This window comes from Hylobates moloch, unplaced genomic scaffold (genome assembly GCF_009828535.3).
Source record: "Hylobates moloch isolate HMO894 unplaced genomic scaffold, HMol_V3 SCAFFOLD_14, whole genome shotgun sequence".
Taxonomy (NCBI): Eukaryota; Metazoa; Chordata; class Mammalia; order Primates; family Hylobatidae; genus Hylobates; species Hylobates moloch.
The window spans coordinates 93638062-93660775 of NW_026652289.1; the positions used below are offsets into that span (position 1 = coordinate 93638062).

General features: G+C 33.9%; 2 protein-coding genes across 11 annotated transcripts in view; one reads left to right on the forward strand and one right to left on the reverse strand.

Moving 5' to 3' along the window:
• The window catches only part of FAM227B (family with sequence similarity 227 member B), a 240266-nt gene that overhangs the window by 73064 nt on the left and 144488 nt on the right, over window positions 1-22714 (reverse strand). Inside the window, exon 13 of one of the 10 annotated variants that reach the window (XM_058427726.1) lies at window positions 12602-13904. The exons of 8 other annotated variants lie outside the window; for them this stretch is intronic. In XM_058427726.1, coding sequence (XP_058283709.1) covers window positions 13900-13904 — 5 coding nt within the window. In that variant the 3' untranslated portion in view covers window positions 12602-13899. One more of the 10 variants, XM_058427724.1, reaches the window with a different exon arrangement.
• The window catches only part of FGF7 (fibroblast growth factor 7), a 60705-nt gene that overhangs the window by 1045 nt on the left and 36946 nt on the right, over window positions 1-22714 (forward strand). The window lies entirely within an intron of this gene.

Genomic DNA, 22714 nt, shown 5'->3' on the forward strand with positions numbered 1-22714 from the left:
TCAGTTATTCTTCTTATGTTAAAATATCAGGGTTGTGTTTTGCATTTAATGGTTATGATGAATAACCAACTTCAATAGTATTAAATGTAATGGAATAAGATACACACCTCAACATATACATTAAGGATTTAAAATACTTAGTAAAAATAAATTTTGTTTACATTACTAGCACTCAGACAACATTGTTATTAATATACAATTTCATATTGATTGTTTTAAAGTCATTTGAAAAAGAATGCATGGGGAGACTGGTGTAAACATGTGCAAATCACAGTGCCAGGCTTGCGGCAATTACTCAAACTTTTGTTGCCTGTTTACTGAATGACTTTTAGGGTTCTGAACTAATCAACCAATAAATGGGAATTTCAGAGAATTGTTTCCAATATGAAAATGAGAGGACCTTCTTTTTAAACATAATTGATATAGAATGTTAAGGCCATTTTAATGACTGGACAGTTATGGTTTTATTATTATTATTTATTATTATTACTGAGATTAATAAAGGTATCATGTTAGTCCTAGAAGATCATTCTTATTATACTAAAGTTTATCTAAGGAAATGACTATTTGGAGAAAATTTTTTTGATATCTACTTCTATATGAGCAACAGAATTTGGCTTATAATTAATTTATTTAAAAGTTGCTCAGATTTATCATGGATAATATCATGGATATAGTAACAATATTATATAATATTATCATGGATAATATTATATATCAATAATAATATCATGGATAATATTATATATCAATAATAATATCATGGATAATAAAACCTGGTGGAGAGGACACAGCCTAGGTAAAAATTATGACACATGGGTCATAATTTGAATTATGATCTGGGGACAATTTCTTAGTTTTTCTGACCCTCAATTTTTCATCTATAAAATGTGGGATAGGTACAGATGATTTCCAAGATACTTTCCAGTTCTTATAGTCTATTCTATTTTAAACCACAGAATATATTTCATAAATATAAAGAAACCTAAATACCCACTGTATAATTATCTCACACAATGAATGAGATGAAAGTAATAGGATGAGCTGTCAGAACTAATTTCAAATTATAGTAATAAGGTTACCAAACCTTAACTGTGGAATTCTATATGCTGACTACTCCTTTTGAATCCTTTTACCGAGTAATGAAAAAGTAAAAAAGTAGATGTAAAATCCAGTGAAAATGAATACTACGCATAATTATTTAGGATCAACAATATCTTCAATTGGAATACATTCGCATATGTAAATTTTATTTTGTGTTAAAATTTCTTGAAATGATGAAACTCAGGTAGTACACATGCATAAAATGCTAAAATTATTTTATAGTTTGAAACACAATTTAGTGCTAACTTTGAGTAACCCTAAAGCCAATTTTGTAAACCATCTCCTCTAACACCAACTCTATAGCACAAAAGAAAAAAAAAGGAAGTCGCTCAATATTGTTATAAATTAGAATGTCACAATACCAGTGTACTAAAAAGACAAGATACACATCATGTAAATAATTTTTACTTCTATAAACTTTTTAATAGGCTGTATATATGGTATACTTTCTTGATACCGTTAATTATCCTGGAAAGGGAAACTTTCATCAGAATCCTTTAAGTAAACCCTAAAACTGTTGTCAGGTTATGTGGCTATCTTATTAGAGAAGAAGTCAGTAAGATTTCTCCAAAGTTAAAAAGAGGATAAGGCACCCTTTTTTTTCCTATAGGAGGTCCTTAGGTACAGAGGGAAATGCTACAATGGAGAATAACATGTTAGAAGAAAATTCTGATAGCCATTTCCTATTATTTGAAGGGTAGCCTTACTATAATAATTTTAAGAGTGAATGTCCAATTGTGCTGACACATGTGAAGTTGAAGCTGCTATATTAGGAAATCCAGGTTCAAAAAATGCCCAGAATTTATTTAAAATAACAAGAATGGAAACTTGAAATTATGACATTTGAAGATTGTTTACATTCCTCAATCATTAATTGAATGACTGGGCAAATTAATGAAAGAATGTTTCCTTCCTATTTTCATTAAAATGAGAGAAAAAGGTAATTGGATTGTCTACTAGAATGAAATGCAGCAGGATTCTGATTAAAGATCAGAACCAAACTCAGAATTTCATTTTCAATGTTTTGATGCCTTAAATTTTTTCAACAGGTTGTCAATCACCTTTCTTTGGAGGTCTTTTAAGTTGGTATAGATTTTAGTGTCTTGGAAGATAAAATTTTACATGAAAAGTAATATGCCAGCTATGCAAAATATAATTATTCTTTTGGTTACCAAAAGAAAGTCCCCAATCTTTTCTCATGACTTTTTTTTGAATGACTGACCTGAGAATGTCAATAGGCTTCAGAGGACTACTCACTTCACCAGCAGAAGCAACGCTTTCAGACAGGAACGTGGTTTTTAAAGATACTAGTAAATATGGATTGGAGCTAGCAGGAGAAGTAAAATATCTAGATGTATAATTCTGCTTCCAGAATGTTTTGGGCTGGGGTAGATGGATGGAGGGCATGGAGAAAGAAAAGGGAGTGGTGGGCAAGTGGATGTGACTGCTCATGTCTCATAGCTTTAGGGAATTTTTAAAAATTACTTAAGCCATCCTGGATTGTGAGGTTGTCACTTACTTTAGTCTTACCTTAATTACTGTGTTGTTTTGTGAAATATTTTAAGTTTAGATTAGAATGAATATATTACAGAAACAGTGTACCAAGGAACCCAACGGAAATAAGACTTGTATTAGTAGACATATAAATAAGAACTATGAAGATGGGGGAATTCATGAGAGGCCAAGAGATACTGGACCACATTTCTGACTCTTGAGGGGACAGAAGCTGCTACTAGAGAACTGGTCATAAGGATTGTGTATTACTGTTACCCAGGAGGCAGAAAGTCTCTCCTCTTTACTTATCTCTCCGGTGGCTTCATATTTAGCCTAACAGTGGGTTTCCAGGTGATGAAACTGGTACCTAACCTTAACTAATAATAAGAATACTAAAAGCATAAAATGTCCCTCCAAAGTACACATTCAAAATGAAGTAAATATTCATTTTCTCTGCAGAAGAAGAAGAAGAGCATTGAGAACATCATAAAAGGGCGAGATGAATGGTCAATACTTCCACTTTTGTTGTCAGAACTCTCCCCATGGGGACAAGATCAGAGGGTGAATTTAGATAACTGCTGCACCAGGCAGTCCAACAGCAGACAGAGGCTATCATTCTGCACCTGACAGAAATAACACTGCTCTTTAAGCTGAGTATTGAGGTGCCGAGTGAGAGACAGCAGCAGTGCACTGGGCACTCAGTGACCGCCTTGAGAGACAGATGTGGAAGACAGAATCCAATCCCTCAGGATAATTTTCTTGCTTTTGGTATCCAATTACTAAAAAGTTGTGCTCTTCCCAAAAATAGTCAATATCATCTACTCCTTTTAAGAATTTCTTGTCATAAATTGCCTCACTTGATTATAATGAAGCATTGTTAGTTCCATAGCAAGAAAAGGGTTAGCCATTCTGAAAACTGGCCAATGATTTGGCAATATTCTCTTTTAGACTGTTAGACTGTGATGGGATATGGCCTAACAATTGGCAAAAGGCAAATAAACACAGTGTTGCTGAATTAGACTTTGGCTACAAAACCTTCAGCGACTCATTTGTCAACAATTCTTTGGATAGGCTCCTACTTAACAATAATGTCTGTTAGAAGCTAGCAAATACACATATCGCCTCTGGATATGGAGATGGTAAATTTGCTTATATTCTAAACAGTTCCTAGCAAGTTATCTAAAAGAACAATAATTCACATTATCAGAATCAAAAATAGCAATGTAAGGGCAACCCCTGCCTTTAAAAAAATAGATAATAAGTAACATACCTATGCAGTCAAACCAAAATCCTAGCAATTATAGACAAGGTAGAATCTTGTAGAACTGGTGACCCGCATTCCCTTAAGTAACTTGTTAGGGCTTTAAATTATGGAGAATGGATAAATTGCTGGGGAGCAGATTTGAAAATATTAGCTATTCTTTGATTAGTTTTTAATTTTATAATCTTTTCTTTTTGGCTATCACATGTGCCTGGCACTTACGAAGTGCTAATAAGTTCATTCATTGCCATGAGTGCATCTCTTACCATCTCTTTTCTCTTTTGTAAATCCTCATCTAGACTGACCCTTATGACTCAGCTGTACAATAACTCTTTAGCCTACAGTTTTAGAGCATTCAGAGGCCCAAGTGAATTACAGAGGATGGAAGAAGTCAGCTCTTAGATATATTGAAAGAGTTGCCTTTTCTAGATTTTTCTATTTCTCAACCTTGTCTAAATATTACAATCAGCTGGGGAAGTTTAAAAAAATACTGATGCCAGATTCCACCCACAAAAAAATTTTCATTAAATTGATCTGAGGTACAGTCTGGGCATCACGAATTTTAAAAGCTCCCCAGATAATTCTGACATGCTGCCTGGGATGAGAACCACTGGACTAAGGGGATCACATTAGATTACTGGGGAATTAAGTCAGAATCTCACAAAGACGGGAAAGACCAGGCATTAGTATTTGTTAAAGTTCTCCAATTATTCTAAAGTGCAGCTAAGGTTGCAAACCACTGCTTATGGAGACCAAGAATTCTAATTCAGCCTGGACCACCTCAGGTGTCTTGGGAATGTTTCAGACCCTGTAGAGGGATTCAAAGTTAACTTGAACCCTAGAGGATTTTGAAATAGGCTTGATTAGGCATAAATCTCTGAATTATGCACTGAGAGGGTTCTTCTAGGCTCATTTGACCTCTCTGACAAATCTTAGTGGCTCCAACATTTGGTGAACTGGCCTGGAAACGCACGTGATGATAGCTCTGTAGCTACTATGTTAAGAAGACTGCTTTGGTGAATGAGTTAGCTGCAGGGAAGAATAGGTTCTGTGCCACAGTCTCACAATGACAGGCAGGTCTGCATCTCTTCTGACACTCTAAAGTGGTGTTGCAGTAGGGTACTTGGAGTACAGGCCTCAATGTCTGCTTATTCTGCACTTAAATGAGCCACCTTATGACTATGAACTCAGATGCCCCCAGATTAGGATCTCACCTCTCATGACCACACCACCAAGTTCAAAGGCAGAGGTTTAAGGAGACAACCTCCAGCCTAGGAAACCCAGCGGGAGGGAACCACAATTCTAGAGGGTTGGCTTAGTCTGCTTTGTGTTGATATAAGAGAATACTGCAGACTGGATAATTTATAATGAAAAGAAATTTATTCTTCACGGTTCTGGAGGCTGGGAAGTCCAATATCAAGGTAATGGCATCTAGCAAGGGCCTGCTTGCTGTGTCATTCCATGGTGGAAGGCAGAAGGGTAAGAATGTATGAGAGTAAGAGAGTGTGAGACACACAGGGCTGAAATCATTTTTTGTAACAACCCACTCTCTTGATAACCCACTTCTGAGAAAATGACATTAATCTATTCAGAAGGTTGAAGCCTTCGTGGCCTAATCACCTCTTAATGGTCCCATCTCTTAATACCATCACAATGGCAATTAAATTTCAACACGAGTTTTGGAGGGGACATTCAAACCATAGCAAGGGTCTATCCAGATCAGAGAAAAGACATAAAGCTAGAGGATTGTTCTCTTTTTAAGACTGGAATGATGCACAACATTAAGGCAAAGCTTTTTTTATTTTCTAAGGATCATAGCTTTCTTCCTTTGTATCACACAATTTTTGGTAGCACAATAACTTCTCTAACATCACTATTGGAATACAATACTTTTTCACTTTTAAATTTTATATATCTCACATACAATAAAATTATGTATACTTAAGTAATATGGAGAAAAATGACTCTTGTTCAATGAAATAGACTTCAATATAAACTCCTTTACTAAACAATATCTAATATTTTTACCCCTCAAATAGGTTGTAAATGAAAATCCTCTGCCTTTCACATGATTTGGAAAATTATGTTAAAGAGTTCCTGAATGTTTAACCGCTTTTGGACCAAGTTTTATATCTGCATTTGAGATTATATCTGGACATATCTTTAGTAGAGAAGTCATGTCAAATTCACTAACAAAAATGTCATTAAAGTTCCTTAACTATGTGTATGAAAGGGTTTGTGTAGCAATATGTAAAGACACAGTGATTAAGATGGGGAGTGAGAGAGAATTATCCAGTACCCATGCCCAGGTAAACCTTGTCTTTAGGCAGCCAACATCATTCTCAGAGGAAAAAAATTTGATGTATATTGGGGAGAATTGGCTTTAGAGATTCTCCAGTTGCTTAACTGCCCTCCAGAAGAAAGTAATCTCTTCTACTGGAGTGGTCATGAGTACTTGATAGAGTCATTAGCTAGTGTCCATCTAAAAATAAAGAGGAAGAAAATAACTTTGTGAACAGGAGGAAAAAGAGCAAAAGAGAAAAGGAAAAAGACTTTACATAAAAATTAATGGATTTTAAATCTTCTGTAAACTTAAAATGAAGCAAAGTTTCTCATAAAATATAGCTCCACTAACTTTCTTGATGCACTTAAAGAATAAGACAATGGAATGACAAGATAGTAGAGGGAAGAAACAAAACCACTAAAATGCTGGGGGTTGGATTTACCTAGAGATTGAAATAATAATTTCAGATAATAATACAGAGGGGTTGAAATGATAATAGATTATTACAGGTATTACTCAAATAGGTTTGAATCTCTTGGTTGATTTTGTGCCGAAAACTGTAATAATCTTTGCTTATTTAGCAGAATTATTCTGAAACTGAATTTATTTTTAAGATTAATGTAAGAGAAATAAGACACGTTTCAATATCCTCAAATACCACATTTGTTATATTCTATTGTAATATTTCCCATTTTATCTGGCTATTTGAACTTTAGATGTAACTGTAAGTAATGCTAAGAAAATGGTTTGAGACCAAATTCAGAATGAACACAGCTTGCAGAATTTTCTTAAGGTAATATTTCCAAACTGTGTTTCTTTATAACAGTAGTGCCCCCTGAGATATTAAGGCTGTTTCCTGCAGCACAGCTTCTCTAACTAACCTGCTGAGAAATATTTTGGTTAAATAAAATTGAACAATTTTTTTTCAGCAGAATTTCTCTGAGTCTATACTATACTAATGTGAATTTTAAAAACTCTAGGAAAAGAGTATACATGATTTCTTAAACTTATTTGACAACATAACACTCCTCCTCTCCCTCACCTCCATTCTTAGTCCCTGGTTTGGGTGGAATATTTAAATTTTATTAAATTTCAACTTGAGAGCTATTGTCTAAGGATCTATCTTTGGTGTTGTCGAGAACTAAACGAAGTTGCCACTAAATTGTTTGAACCAAATAAAAAAACTAATTGACCTGAACTAACATTTTAATAATGACCAACTAAGCATGTATGCCAAAGTCAGAAGATTATATATATTTTCGGACTATTAGAGTAATATTTTGTGCATGAATACTGGACAGAAATCCAGGGATTTGCAGCGGGATTTAAGCCTAATATAAAATTCTTTCTGAGTTCTGAGCAGATTTATAGGACCACCCTCCTGTAACAAGAAATGATGCCCAACAGCTATTATTTGGGCCACCGATAAACTAACCAAAAACATTTCCTATGCTGTAACCTAAAAATGCTTTAGGATCCTAATATGATTGAAAAATTCTTACTGTATACATCTAAAACAATAAATTTTTACTTTTCAAAAAACTAGTCGGAGCAAAAGTTGTTGCTATTTCAATTATTTCAATAAAGAAATAAGTTTCATTTACTGGCTAAAAATTATTTAGAAATTTAACATAATCTGATGAAAGGACTACAAATTTAATGAATTAATCTCCACATTCTTCAAAGAAATCAATTATTTGAGATTTTAAATACAGAGCCAGTAATGGTCTTATTCTCTTTCTGTGCCCCAATTGCTTTTCTACCTGTGCACAGCACATCTGCCTTGTCTTATAATTCTTGCTGTTTGCATTTGGCACTGTCACTAGAATGCCAGTTCTGAGAAAATAAGTACCATATCTTACTTTTTATTTTTTTAAATCTTCCAATGGTAGGAACAGCAGCACTTAGCCCAGTGTAAGAGGTGAAAGGGTGAAAGAGGGGAGAAAGATTGGTGATCACTCAATATATTTATCGTTTAATTTATTACACATTTAAAATTAGTTGTAAATAAGAAATAGATTACTAAATTATCATGAAAATTTAAAGTGGGCAAGAATTAAAAGCCTTGCTGAAATAAAAGAGAAATACACCGCACTTCCCTCTCATTCTCTATCATTAAAAAAAAAATGGCCTCCAGAACCAATTTGATTTAATGTCTTTCTAGGTGATTTCAAGGAACTGGTGGAAAATTTGGTTTATTGTAGAGGCCAACTATATAAGCAGACACAGTTACCACTGGTGACGGAAGGTTGATTGGCAGGGCATAGTGAAGACCAATTCTAGAGGAGCTGTGGCCCTCCATGACACCCATTCTTGTTCCCACCTGACTGCCAGCTAATCCATGCATGCCAAAAACTATAAACAGAAAAAAATAGTAATTCATAGTTGATACTGGTTTAAGGAATATCTGCATTAGAGACAAAAACAGAAAAAGTCTTTAATAATTAAATGAGCTATGCTAGAAAACAAGCAGTGAACTGATAATTTTGGGGCAGGGATCTGCCTACTAATATTGATCCTGGAGTTCGTGATCAGCACTGAAGGGAGGAGAGGGCATATGCATAGGAAGAGAGAACTAGGGAGAAGTCGAGAAAGTTGGTGAATCTACTCTCAATTCGTTTTAGTGCCAGTAGCCTGATCTTCAGGAGTCTTTTGGTATCTTACGGGGTCTCTAACTGTACTTCTGACCATAGGCCTAGTTTATCTGGTTCATATTGAGGCAACTCTCATAGGAAGGTCACTTGTAGGTGCTACATAGTTTCCTCCTTTGTTTGCATGAATAATGAAGATATGCAAAATTTTAAAGGCTAATGACTTTTTTTTTAAATTAATTCAACCAAGTTATTTATACCTCTTTTTGCTAGACTAAGAATACAATAGTAAGCAAATATACAGTCCATGCTTTTACAGAATTAACAGTTGGGAGTCAAGGGAGAACTCCAAGTCAGAGTGAGTAAGTTTAGAGCATATTGCAGGTTGTCTAACCCAACACAAGGAGAAGGGCATGGAAATCTTTTCTGAGAGGAAATGGCCTGAAGGATGAAAGGACAAAAGATAGAGGACAGATGTATTATCCTCAGAGGCAATGCTTTTTGTAGATGTTTGGTAGTAACAGTACTGCAAGATTGGGAAATGAAAAGAGATTTAACATCTTTCCAAGTATCAATGTTAAACTCACCAAGGTAAAAGTTTTTTTTTCTATTAAAAATATAAGAACATTTACTCTTTATTAATTTGCATGCTTTGAATGATTGCTATGTTTATTAAAAACTACCAGCAACTTAAATTAAATCTAAAAACATAGACTGTGAATTTGTTCACTGTGTATGCTCAATCTGGCAAGGGAAAACATCAATGATCATTTGTTGAATTAATAAAAAAAGAGAACCAATTTTTCAAAGTTCATACAATGTTTTTCCTTTAAAGGGAAATTTTAAAGGCATAATTCAATTGGAATATATTTTTTCTGAATAACTGCATATTTTTCACTTTTTTATGATAAACAGTATGTTGTGTGTATTTTACAACAATAAAAATACATTCATACAAAACAGTAATGTTCATTTCGAACACATACAAAATGGTATACATTAAAATCATTGTGTATGAAGTGAGAGGGGGTACATCGGGAAAAGGCATAAGTGTGAAAAAAATGAATGAAATATTTTTCACTTTTTAATGCCTTTTCAATCTTTGATCATAAGTGTAACTTGCCTATGTCAGCTGTTGAAAATCACTGTAAAATCGAAGTTATCTTTATGGAGTTTTTTTCCCTAACAGTTTCTAAAATGTGAGAAAAATAATAATTTTGAGTCATATGTTTGGCATGTAAGGACAAAATTATGAAGGTTATCTACCACATTCTTTAAGATAAGACATACTTTTACTACCATGAGCACTGGATCACCTGTTTCAACTATGTAATCAAGACACTCAGTAGTCAAGCAGCTGTGCATAGTTTTATGCCTTCTAATTCATGAAGTATGCTACTTTCATAAAACTACTGATATGTCTTTGTTTCTGCAAAATTAGGCTCACCTCCCTTCTTGTATAAATAATGTGTTATAAAATAATGTTGGATGTTTAACAGTCACACAGAAGTGCTTTCAGCTTTGAAAAGATTCTGGCCAAATTTGATCTTCAAATTTTCTCTTAACTGGCTGGAAGATGGCCAGATATTGAATAATAATAGATATCCCAAAGAAGATGAGCATAAATCTACATCATAGTTGCTTTGTTGTAATTTAAAATTTATGATGTTTTGAAGTACTATTTAGTAGTTTATTAGATATTCAAATTAATATTACCACTAAAATTACTGCACTGTATAGAAGTAAATTTGTTACTGTTGCCATAAATCTTTTAATTTAGTCTGCAAAATCTTACAATGTACAACTGGGAACATTTTTATTGAGTGAATAAATGTAAGTATATAATTAATGTTAATTCTTTAAAAATACATATGCCAATAATGAAATTGGTACAGAGTACATTCCATTCTGATTAATTCTCAAAATATCTCCATGCTGTAAGCTTGCAATTACACTGTTACTTCATTTCACGGAAGAAAAAAAAGACCCTCAGGAAATTGGCCAGCTTAATAAGTTTGCTGGTATATAAATTCTAACTGTCTTAAAATTATACATGGGCCTGTTTTACTTCCTATTTAGATGTTGTTCATTTTAATGAAGAAAGATTGGTGTTCAAAATTAGCCAGTGTTTCAGATGATCCTATCAAAAACCTTTGCATACAATGTTGATTGTTTTCTGAAAATATTTGAGTAGTCAGTTAACTTACAAAGATTATATATTGCATAGTAGGTCTGATGAGTCCATTGTGTGATTAACATCATTGTATATTAAGGAGCAAGAAGTTCATATATGGAATCCTGCTTTAAACCTTCCAGCTTTCCTATAATCAACACAAATTGGTTACTAAGAGACTGAGAAGAGGAAAAATGAGGCATTTTTAAGTAAATTTTTTCCCTCAATGAAAACATGGGCCATTAGTATTAAGATAACAAAAAAGACTACTACAACAAAAATTAAATGTGTGAGTGGTTTCTATGTGCCTGGCACTGTGTTAAACACTTTATATACATTATTTAATTTAATCTTCACAGGGCTCTTATTAGGTGGGCAGACTTATGCTCATTTGCAGATGGGGGAGCTTTGGCTCACAGAATTAAGTAACTTGCTCTAGGTTACATAGCTAGTAACTGTCAAAGTTGGGATGTGAATGCAAGTAGGTTTAACTCCAAAGCACAGTTTTAGTATCACCACATGTATCACTATACTGTCACTGGTGTTATTAAAACATCACATATTAATTTGTATCAAGCAGTGGGATAATTTGCATCTGAAGAAATACAAACAACTGAAATTTTCTTCTCTGTAATATGACCTAATGAATACTTGGCATTATCTTCATCTTATTAAATACAAACTTACTCCAACTTTCCTTGTACAAAACATATCCATCTGTCTTCCTCTGAGAAGGCGTAGCAACCTTCAGTTTATTTTGCTTACACATTGCTAAAGATGCTACACAATTTAACTTGGTTGTATTTTAAACACATTTCTGACATTTATTAAAGCTATACTTCTGTTCTTTAGTGTCTGGAAAATTATTATAGAATGCATAATAATAATTATCCAGACACTACATATATTATATATTAAATTGTATATATACAGTTTAATTTCAGATAATCTCAGATAACTTAGTCATATTTAGGAATGCCTAAAGATAATTTCCTTCCCTAAAGCCACTAAATTCAAATACAAAGCAACACAAAAACAAATAAAAGAAACAGCAGAGAGTTTGTTTTAACAAGCATGTCTGAAGGATGGTGAAAAAGAAACAGTTTACTGGCAAATAGGTTCTTTCTTTTGTCCATGTCCTTAGTTTATTTTTAATCCTTTTAGGACTGTGCTCCACAAAAAGTAAGAGGCAAAAGAAAGGGAATAAAAATGATGAATTAATGCAAAGATAGTATATCTGGAATTCTATTTTAAGGATTTTTTTGGGGTATGATTCTGGGTAAATCATATCTCTGTTTCTCAATATTTTTCTGAAAACTAGACATGCATTATTTGTGACTTGATTAACTTTAGGTTCTTTCAGTGTCTTAAGAATATCTTAGAAGGTTTGTATTCTGAAAGTTGCAGTGGCTCTTTCCAGCAATTAGAATACTATTTATTGCAATATTTACTGAGCATATATTACGTATTATGTACTATGTATGCACAGATACACAATGCAAGGACCCACTATTGAAAAAATTCAGCCTATGTGTGGATACCAACACCAAAGAGTCAATTTCAGTAGAATATAGTAAGTACTGTGATAAAGATATGTTCAGGGAGTTAGAGGACTCTAGTGGAGGCCAGCTAACAGAACCTGGGAGAGAAAGGGCAAGACTCTCAAAAAACATATTTTAACCACATCTCAAAGAGCCAGTGGGAGTGAATCAGGCTAGAGAAGAGGGTAGGAAATGGGGAAGGGAGTCAGAAGAAAGGGTATCCCTTCCTGGAAAATAGCACATGAAGAAAAAGCTGAGTTGTGTGTCAGTAGGTTTGTATGGGAATTAGTGTTTCAGGAGTACCAAGTTCAAGATAGGAAGTAGGAAGAGATAAGACTGCAGGGAAGTCTTATATCTTGGAAAGTTGTTTTAGGGAATATGAAGCTTTACCCATAGGCTATAAGGAGCCATTGAAGAATAGTAGAAGCAGTAACTAATCAAAAACATTCATTTACATTATTCACAAAAATGACCTGGATAGTTAATATCAATTAATAACTCAAATATTACTTTGTTAAAAATTTAACCTTTCTTACCAAGTCCTCTTACCAGAACTACCCACAAAGCAATGAAATTAACTCATGATAATGAATATCCATTGCTTTGTTCCACCCAGTCTTTGATACAGGGATTTATAAATGGACCAGATTGTCAACTGCAGAAGAGAAAAGGGAGAAAAGTAGGCTAGAAAATTCACCAATGATTTGTCAGTCTTAGCTTATCACACCAATACCGTTATTTTGTATAAATGTTAATACACATTATATATAGCATAGGAGTAGACCGAGTTGATAAGAAAGTGAGAGGGAGCATGAGGACAAGGAAATAATACTGTATCATATATTATGGAACCTGGGTATTAATCCTTTTTCTTCCAATAATTAACTGAATGACCTTGGGCAAATACTTGACTATCCTGGGCCTCAGTTTTTGGTTTTATATTTGTTTTATAAATAAAAATTGAAGACAGGTAGGCCAGATTTCTTGAATAGATTTCAGTTGTTAAATGTTACCAATAGTGCTAAGCAACTGAGAAAGAGAGAGAGTGGGTGGTGAGGTGAGAGAAGGAGAGAAAGAGAAGAGAGAGAGAGAGAAAAAAGAGAGACAGAAAAAGAGAGAGAGAGAAAATTAGTTATCTATTGTTGCATAACAAGTTACCTAAAATTTACCAGCTTAAAACCGTATTTATTATCTTGCGGTTACAGAGGGTGAGGAATTTGGGAGTAGCTTAGCTGAGTGGGTTGGTCTTAGGGACTCTTACGAGGTTGCAATCAAACTGTCAGCTAGGGCTGAAGTCTTCTCAAATCTTGACTGGGGCCTATAAAGCATTCTCACATGCTTGTTGGCAGGCCTCTGTTTCTATTAGGCTGTTGGCCGGAAACTTCCTCTTTGCTATGTGGGCCTCTCCACAGGCTTCCTGAGCGTCCTTATAACATGGCAACTGGCCTCCTTCAGACTGAGCAATGAGAGGGGTAGGAGAGAAAGAGAGAGAGGGAGGGAGAAAGAGAGAGACAAAGGGAGGCAAAGAGAGAGAGAATCTTTAAGATAGAAATTGCAGTGTGACGTACCATCATTTCTGCCTTATTTTATTGGTCACACACACCAACCCTAGTAAAACAGTAAAACGTGGGGGGAGGGAACTACCCAAGGGTGTGAATAGTGAATACTAAGTGTTAGGGATCATTGGGGCCAAACCAGGGACTAACTACCATGCATGGTTTTTGCATCTGAAGAATTTTTAGTCAAGTTAAAATTCTAAATACACATAAAATTAAGTTAAAGCAACAATAGAAGAGAAACAGAGCAATACGTTTGTGGAATAAGCTTGTTTCTGAACAAGCCTGAGGAAGTAGATAGCTTTCCTTACTGGAACTGCTAATTTGGGTTAGGGTCTCCTTAGGAGGAACGTGGCTCTCTTCTCTTACTGCAGACAGAGGGAGGAAACCTTATACCATGTGTTAATACCCCACTTCATAGCATTGAGAAAGAAACTGGATGATTTGCTTGCTTAAAATCACACTAATGATTGTATGAAACAAAGACAGCTCCATTCTGGAGTTATAGGTCTGGAAGGAAGCCACGAGATCAGAGTCCAAAGATTTTGACATGAAGTTTGCAGATAGCCCTCAGGGAAACTGGAAAGGAAAAAATAACGCACAAATATTGGGGACAGGATTCAAAGCCTTGATCACATTCTCAAAAGTATCTGTGTTTCCAATAAAAGTTTAAGAAGCACTGATCTAGTCTATCATGCTTATTTTATTTGATGAGGGAACTGAGTCACAAGAAGATAACTTTTCAAAATGACATCATGAATTAGTGGCAGTGGTGGTTTGGACTGGAATTGAAGTCTTCTGGTTTTTAGTTCAGCATACTTTTAGTCAAACTCACTGTGTAAACAATATGCATTATTACTGTGGTTTGTAACACCAAAAGCTTAGCTGATTTCCTTCTGTTTATACACTCTTACAATTTGGATCATTTCCCCTTTTGTTCCCCCACCAAATGTCAAAAAGTTGACATATTTCTTATAAGTAAAAGAGTCATCATAGAGGGGTAGAATATTGCTCCAAAGTATTTATAGTGAAAAGCCAATGTTTATATATATAGGAAAAAGAGATCAGCAAATTGATTATAGTTGGCCATCTATAATATAAAACCAAATACTTAATTGAAATTGAAATTGAAAGTACTTAATGTCCTACTATTTACATAAAATTATCTAAAATGGACATATTGTTGTACAGTCATATAGCTAAAATAAAATTAACCAAATTAATGCATTAATATTTATTAAATAAATAGATGGGGGAATAAAAACTTCTCTTTATTGGGTATTAACTATTTGTCAGGCACAGTGCTTGGTGCTTTACATGATTTCTCACATCTAATTCCATTTTATAAATGAGGAAAATGAGGCTCAGTTTGACAGTCAGAGAATGGTTTGGTACTAGTAAACAACAGAGTCAGGACCTGAACTCAGGGCTCTAAAGAAATGAAAAGCCAATGCTGTTTCCACCCATTGAGTTGTTTTGTTATATAACATTCTGAAGTTGATTACTGAGGTATTATTAAACATTCTAATATTTTACATTTTAAGTTTTCTATCAAGATGATACTGGTTATAAGTTGGTTTAGACTCAAAAAACTGTAACAAGAAAACTCAACCTGCTTACTGCTTAGAGATTCATTCTTTTTGGCTTAATGTTTTATCTTTCAAAGTGTAAATTACCCCCAAAACATAATGCTTAAATACTTATGAATAGCTTACACCTTTAAAATGAATGAGTAAATAAGATAATTTCCTGAATGTGGGTTTTGATTGGGTAGAACACAGAGAACATGAGATCACCTTAAAAGGAGAAGAGAATACAGAAGTGGAAGAGACTGCAGAAGGAGGTCAGAGGGCTCACCAAACAATACTGCCAATGTTGCCTGGGTGCCCACGACTTAGATTTTCAAATTAAACACTCAATTCATACTTATTTAGCATCAATTTAAGTCTGCAGTGTTACAGGCTCAATAGGGGATACAACGATTAGGAAGCATAACATATGTCTTGGATTCAGCCTCTAAGAATCCAATTTTAGAAATAAAACTAATATCAACACAAGATGAAGTAAAATAAAAATAAAATTAGAGAGACATTAAAGGCTAAATCATATGGTATTGGCCACAGTTCCAACAGGAGCTCCAGAGGATTGAAGTAGACCAGGAAAGTAGACCAGGAAGCATTACAGACAAAGTGGGACATAAAGATTAGTTAGGATTTCCATAGAGAGAGAGAAAAGGAGAGTGCATTTCATGACATGGTATAATTTTCTTCTGATTCACCACAGCAGTACTCCTCAGGGGCTCCACATCATTTCATATGTTCAGCCTCTCAAATAACAATGATAATGATTATAATACTATTTTATTTTATTCATAATTCTTATTCTTTATTTTATTACACATTTTCATAATTCTTATTCTTAATAGCAGTATTGTGTAAAGTTTTTAAAGAAAATGTATTATCTCATTGAATTCCTATCAGTCACATGACTAATCGCATACGGTGTTTCCCAGTGGTCAGTAGGAGGAGGGAGCAACCTTCTCATTGTACTTACACATTTATTTTTATCATTTTGTGTAGTGCTCAAGTATTATAATTATTTGTATATGTCTGTCTGGCTAGAGCTCTTTGAGGGCAGGGAACTTTTCTTTTTCATCTTTTTATCAAAAGATCCATTATAGTGTCCAGCACATTAGCAAACAATGTGTTCAAGTAGTTGAATTAAGTAAGAAGCAATAAAAACTTCAGTGAATAAAGGTATTGTAAGGCTTCTCTCAGCTCATCATTAAGAAACTCTATAATTTGGCTCGCTTTTTCTTTTACCTTATTTTCTCCTGTTTGCTAATGGAAAGATTCTATTCTAGCCAGCCAATCTATTCACTATTTTTCCTAGACTATAAACATCCGTACTTTTTCACTCTGCATGACAATATTGACTAGAATTTTTCTTCTCAGTATCTACCCATTCTTCAGGGCCCAGATTAAGTCTCAACTCTCCATGAAGCTCCCCTTGGCCATTTCAGTCCACCCCTGCACACTGCTGAGTACCTTGTGAGAGTAAAATGTGAGAACTGTAAAATAGTATACAAATATATGGCATTACTGTTATGATTTTCTCCTTAGATTATTGTATTCTCCTAGACTTTAGAACCAGGAGTTGGAAGTATTATAGGTCTTTCCATCTATTATGTCAACCTTTTCCAATTCCCTTGTCACTCTCTCGCCTTTCCTTATCCCTCACCTCCCATCTCAGCATTAGACTAGTGCTTTGCATAGAGTTGTTACTCACTAATTACATGAATGCAGTGTCTTTTATTGTTGCCTGCCATTATAAAGCTGCAGGTAAAGGAAATCTACTAGCATGGTTATTTAAACATTTGACAGAAAAAGCTCAGTTCTAATTTGCTACTATTTATACTAGACACTTCAAATACCCAACCATTGGCTTTTCTTCTTTTTAATTCCCTGTTTGTGCTTCCACACGACACCTATATCCCTACTAAGTCACTACAATCCACCAAATATGTGCTGCTCACACCACTAATGATTGGGTTGATTGGGAAAAAGAGATTGGAAGTGGGAGAGTCAAAGGCTGTTGGAAATCGTGTGAAGGCAGAAATAGTTTCTATCTCGAACTCTGCTGTATTGCATCTCACAAAACTAGCACAATTCCTGGCACATATTAGGTGCTTGAAAATATGTAGCCAATGAATGTTTGAATATATGGGATTAGTTATAAGTAGGGTGACCATATTTGGTGGTCTGCTGAAGCCGCTTGTACTGGTCCATGACAGCCAATTGTTAAATTTTCAAAAATTTTGTAAACTTGTTAAATACAGCCATTATTAAACATTTAATTACATAAACTTAGAATGAAATAAATTACATTAAAAGTAATAAATACCCAAAACTCTTTACTACTAGGTTATTTCTAACGTATTTATATGATGGAAATACTAGATAATGGTATGTGTCTGTATATTTCTTCCCAACTCTGTTCAGTGATGTTTTGTTGGTAGCTTGGACCCAACTATGATAAGAGCACCTATACCACATAAATTGGCCAGTGCTACAAATCAGGGCTTGATTCACTATTTTGTTGATGGTCTACATTTAAGCGAAGATACAAAAAAAACGTTAATAATGTAGATTAAACTTTAAGGGTTTGCGTCTATAACTGTTTCATTGTGAATAGAACAAAAATGAGACATTAGTTTTCTAGTATCTCTAAAAACTATGATCTAATTCAGCAAAGAAGTCACTCATATCATTGAGAAGTGAGTGAAGTTCCAATGTACATCTTCATTCATTTACCTTCTTCTTACTTATTAACATAAATGAAAATATCAACAAATATTATTGTCAGAACTATAGTTGTTCCTCTATTACAACCATGGTTTGGCTTCAGAGAAAAACAGAAATAGCGAAAGCATTTTGTGAGTATTGTATTTTATTATTTATATGCTTGTGTGCTATGCTTCCTTTATATCAATAGAATTTGTAATGAACTACGTGTGCATATATATGTACACTTTTTTTCCCTGAGAGTCAGTTGTTAAACATTTACATCATGCTTCTACATATAATCTATCATCCAAACTGGAACACTTTTGAGAGTAAAAGATTGTGCTGTAAATAAACACATCAGGATAGCAGGTGTAAACTGAGATTGTGCTGGGCAAACAAGGATGCAAGGTCACCTTTCTTATAAGGATCTGAGGGCAGTGTTGGAAGCAATGCTGGGGTAGGCAGTGGCATTGCTGGGATAGCAGAAAACTCATCAATGAGAATCATATGTGCTATTTAATTTTTCATTATAGTATCCATTCTCCCTTTCAGGATTTATGATTGCTCTCAAGACAATGAAAAAATGGAGAATGGAAGGCCACAATCCAGCTATTTAGCCCAGTGTTTATTCTTTTTAACATTTTAACATTTCAGTAGAACATGCTACTATGAAAAGATTTGAAAATGCAGGGAACCAAAGTTGTTTTAAACTATAACAGATTCTGTTTTATAGTATGAAAAAGTAAAAAATAAAGAATATAGATGATCACATATTTGTCTTTAAAAACTTTTTTAGGATAAAAAGTAAGTAGACAAAGAAATAACACTGAAATTATCTGCTTCAAAACATCAACAGATTGTAGTACGTGGGTCTAATTACATTCAGTTAAAATGCTATATGTGCGAGAGAACATAAGGTTTATCTCAAGCTGAAATAACTTGGTATCTAATGAAGCCTAATGAAGCAGATCTAAGTTGAGTCAGGAATCTTCTTAGCCTATATTCTGTTGCTGACTGCAGACCAAGGACCCTTTGTGCATATCTTCTGTGGTCTGTCTCAAAGGCTAGAAATAAATTGCAAATATCTCCAGCTTTTTAAATACTCTGCATGAATCTATCATTCAATAATCAATTTAAGCCATCTTGAATCGATGTTTTTGTGATATACTTTGAGCTAAAAAAATAAATTTACAACCTAATGCATAAAGTTTGGCCTCTCTTTTTTTGTTTTTATCACATCTCAGAATACTGGTAATTAGAAGCTTTGTATGTAAATTTAAATAAAATACTTTAGAACAAATATTCATGTATTCATATTCATTCTGATTCATATTCATATATTTATATATGAATTCATATTCATTTGGTTAAAGTCCTAATTATATAGATTTGAGACCTATCCTCTGTAATCCTTTTCTTTACAGATTAAAATTTCATAATTTAAAATGGTTGGTGTTTTTTCAACTTTTATTTTAGATTCAGGGAGTACATGTGTAGGTTTGTTACTTGGGTATATTGTGTGATGCTAAGGTTTGGGGTATGAATGATCCCATTACCCAGGTACTGAGCATAGTACCCAATAGTTAAGTTTTCAACCCTTGCCTACCTCTCTACCTCTTGCTAGTAGTTCCCAGTTTCTATTGTTGCCATTTTTATGTCCATGAGTACTCAGTGTTTAGCTCTCACTTATAAGTGAAAACATGCAGTATTTGGTTTTCTGTTCCTGTGGCAAACTTATTTTTATCATGCTAAATTTTCCTCTCTAGACATTTTTCCCACTTGAAATGTAAGTTTTCTATTGTTTTTTCTTTAGAACATTTTTATCCAAAACGAATGGACCTTTTGCTTAAGCTGTTTTATATTTTGTTAATTTTCTACTAGTTTTGTTCAGATAAATGTCTAGATCATGGACATACTAATTACCCTGCTCTGATCACTATACATTGTATATATGAAAACATCACTGTGTACACCATAAATATGTACAATTATTATGTCAATTGAAAGAATAAAATAAAATATAGAAAAGTATATGATCCATCAAGTTCAGATGATAATAGCTGTCCAGTTTTTAAAAATTTCAGGTATCTGTTTAAAGTCCTGCTCATGTTAGCCAAGAAATAATAGTAAAAGAGTGTATTTGAAACTCTCTTATCACCAGATTCCAATTATCAGATAATTTCAAACTAAAATTTAGTATGATCATTTGAAATTAGATAGAAAGTTTACTAGACAAACATATCTATACTATCACTAATAATTTCTTGTTAAAAATGCTCAAGTATCAGACTTCCCCATCTACATTATAATTTTATATAAATTCATGAATTTTTTCCTTACTGGAATAGACATATTTACAATGTTAGTTTTCTTGTATATTAAAACTATGGTGTATTTCTAAATAACAATGTTTTATTAAATAATTCACTACCTTTAAGTAAAGATGAAGTAATTAGTGTATTATAATTGGGAGTAGGCTGACAACAATTTTCACTGAGGAAGGCTTCACTCATTGATAAATATGGGAACACTTTTTTCTTTTTACGTTAAGAGCCACTCACTCATCTTAGAAAATCTTAACTGAATGTTACATGGAATCAAAGGGCAATTAGATCTAGTTCATTAAGATTTAAATTAGTGCAGTTCAATTCAGTACTCATGGAGCACCTTCGATGTACAGGTGACATTGTGTAATAGCAGATACAAAGATAAACAATGTGACTTTTACCCTTAATGTACTGCCATAGGAAATAATTTGGTAAGTTATGATAGTTGCTAGTAAGTTTCATATGAACAAAGGAGTGATAAGGAGACTGAAAGAGAATATTTCTGGGTGCACCTAAGGAGGTAAAGAGGACAGAACGGAAGAACTGGGAAAGGAAAATTTCCTGGTAAAGGTGCATTTGCTTGAAGGAAGGATTGGTTGGAGGATTTCATAGAGGGTAAAGAGCTTTTTTAAAGAAGAGAACAAAATGTGAAAAAAAGGTGCAGATGCATTAGGACAACAATGAGGAATGGGGATCTCTGTCTCGTCTAGCTGGAGAATATGGTGCAAAGAAAGTGGTAACACCGAGCTAGTGAACAGATAAAATGCTTCAAAACATATTTTAACTTCATATTATAAAAAGAGTAGATAGCACAAAACAAGGATAAATGGGAGAGACAGAATTAAAGGAAGGATGTTAGGAAGCAAATGGAGAAAGATACAAGCAGGGGGAGAAGTGAGGAAGGAGTGCTCACTAAAGAGAAGGAAAAGCAATACACAGATACATCAAGAAAGCAGGAGAGATACAAGGCAGAGAGATACTCTGGAAGTTCTGAAGTTTCTAGAGATTTTGACAGGTATAACCAGAACACTCACTGGAATTTGGGGGTGCGAGAACTCGTCCTGAATAAATGGACTGTGATTCTACTAACGTTACCCTAAACACTGAATAAAATCATGTTAAAGGTCAAATATGCAAGCCTGTGGTTTCCTACACTGATATAAGGCTTTCAAAATGTGTTCCTTGTAATAATAATTTAGGTGGACAAAGTGTTGTTATATAATCCACCAGGCCCATTGTAAATAATATTGCACTATATTGTTATTTCTTTTGACACTTGTAAGAGCTTGAGAATATTAACTAAGAAACTCTGTAACATGGCTGGCAAAATACTCTCATCACTTGAACTTTACTTAGAGGTAAATACATTTTGAGCTTCTGTGAGGTTAAGAAGTAAGCAAAGATCACAGAGCTAGTTAGTGATAGAGTCAGATTTGGAACATATGTTTCTAGATACCCAGATGTGCATTAAAAGAGTCAAATATGGCAGCTAGTATAGAAATCATGCTAGAATAAGAGCTTCTCAATCTTAATGTGATTTAATTACTAAGTCTTCGTAGCATATGCATTGATGTATTGTTTGTCAGGTTTAAAATACATGTTCACCATCAGTGGTGTATTTGCTTGGGGTGAATTTTCTGGTAAATTTATGCAAATTGATAGATTTCAAAGCTATCTCCTTCATTTTTGAAGAAGATGATTTGGGTAAAACATGCAATCGATTCATGGATAATTGTTAATGCTTAAGGAAATTTTTATGTGGAATGACTTTGTCCTCATTACTGCTTGCTCCAAACTAATTCAACTAACTGGTCACCAACATGAAGGAGAAAACATAAAAACATAAAATCCAAGATACACAGAACGAGAATGAATTGAATAAACAATAGGTTTGCCTTTTGTTTTTCATGCCAATTAATGTAAGGTAGAGGTAGAATCCTCAGGCTCTTGTCCTTTAAAGATCTAGCCTTTACTTCTGCAACCAGAGAAGAACTTCATCTTTCAAAAGCTGCTCCAGATATCTTATTGATTTGAGAGTTTGAAATTATTTTAATGTCTGAGAGTATATACAGATTTATAATCAGTAAATAACAAACT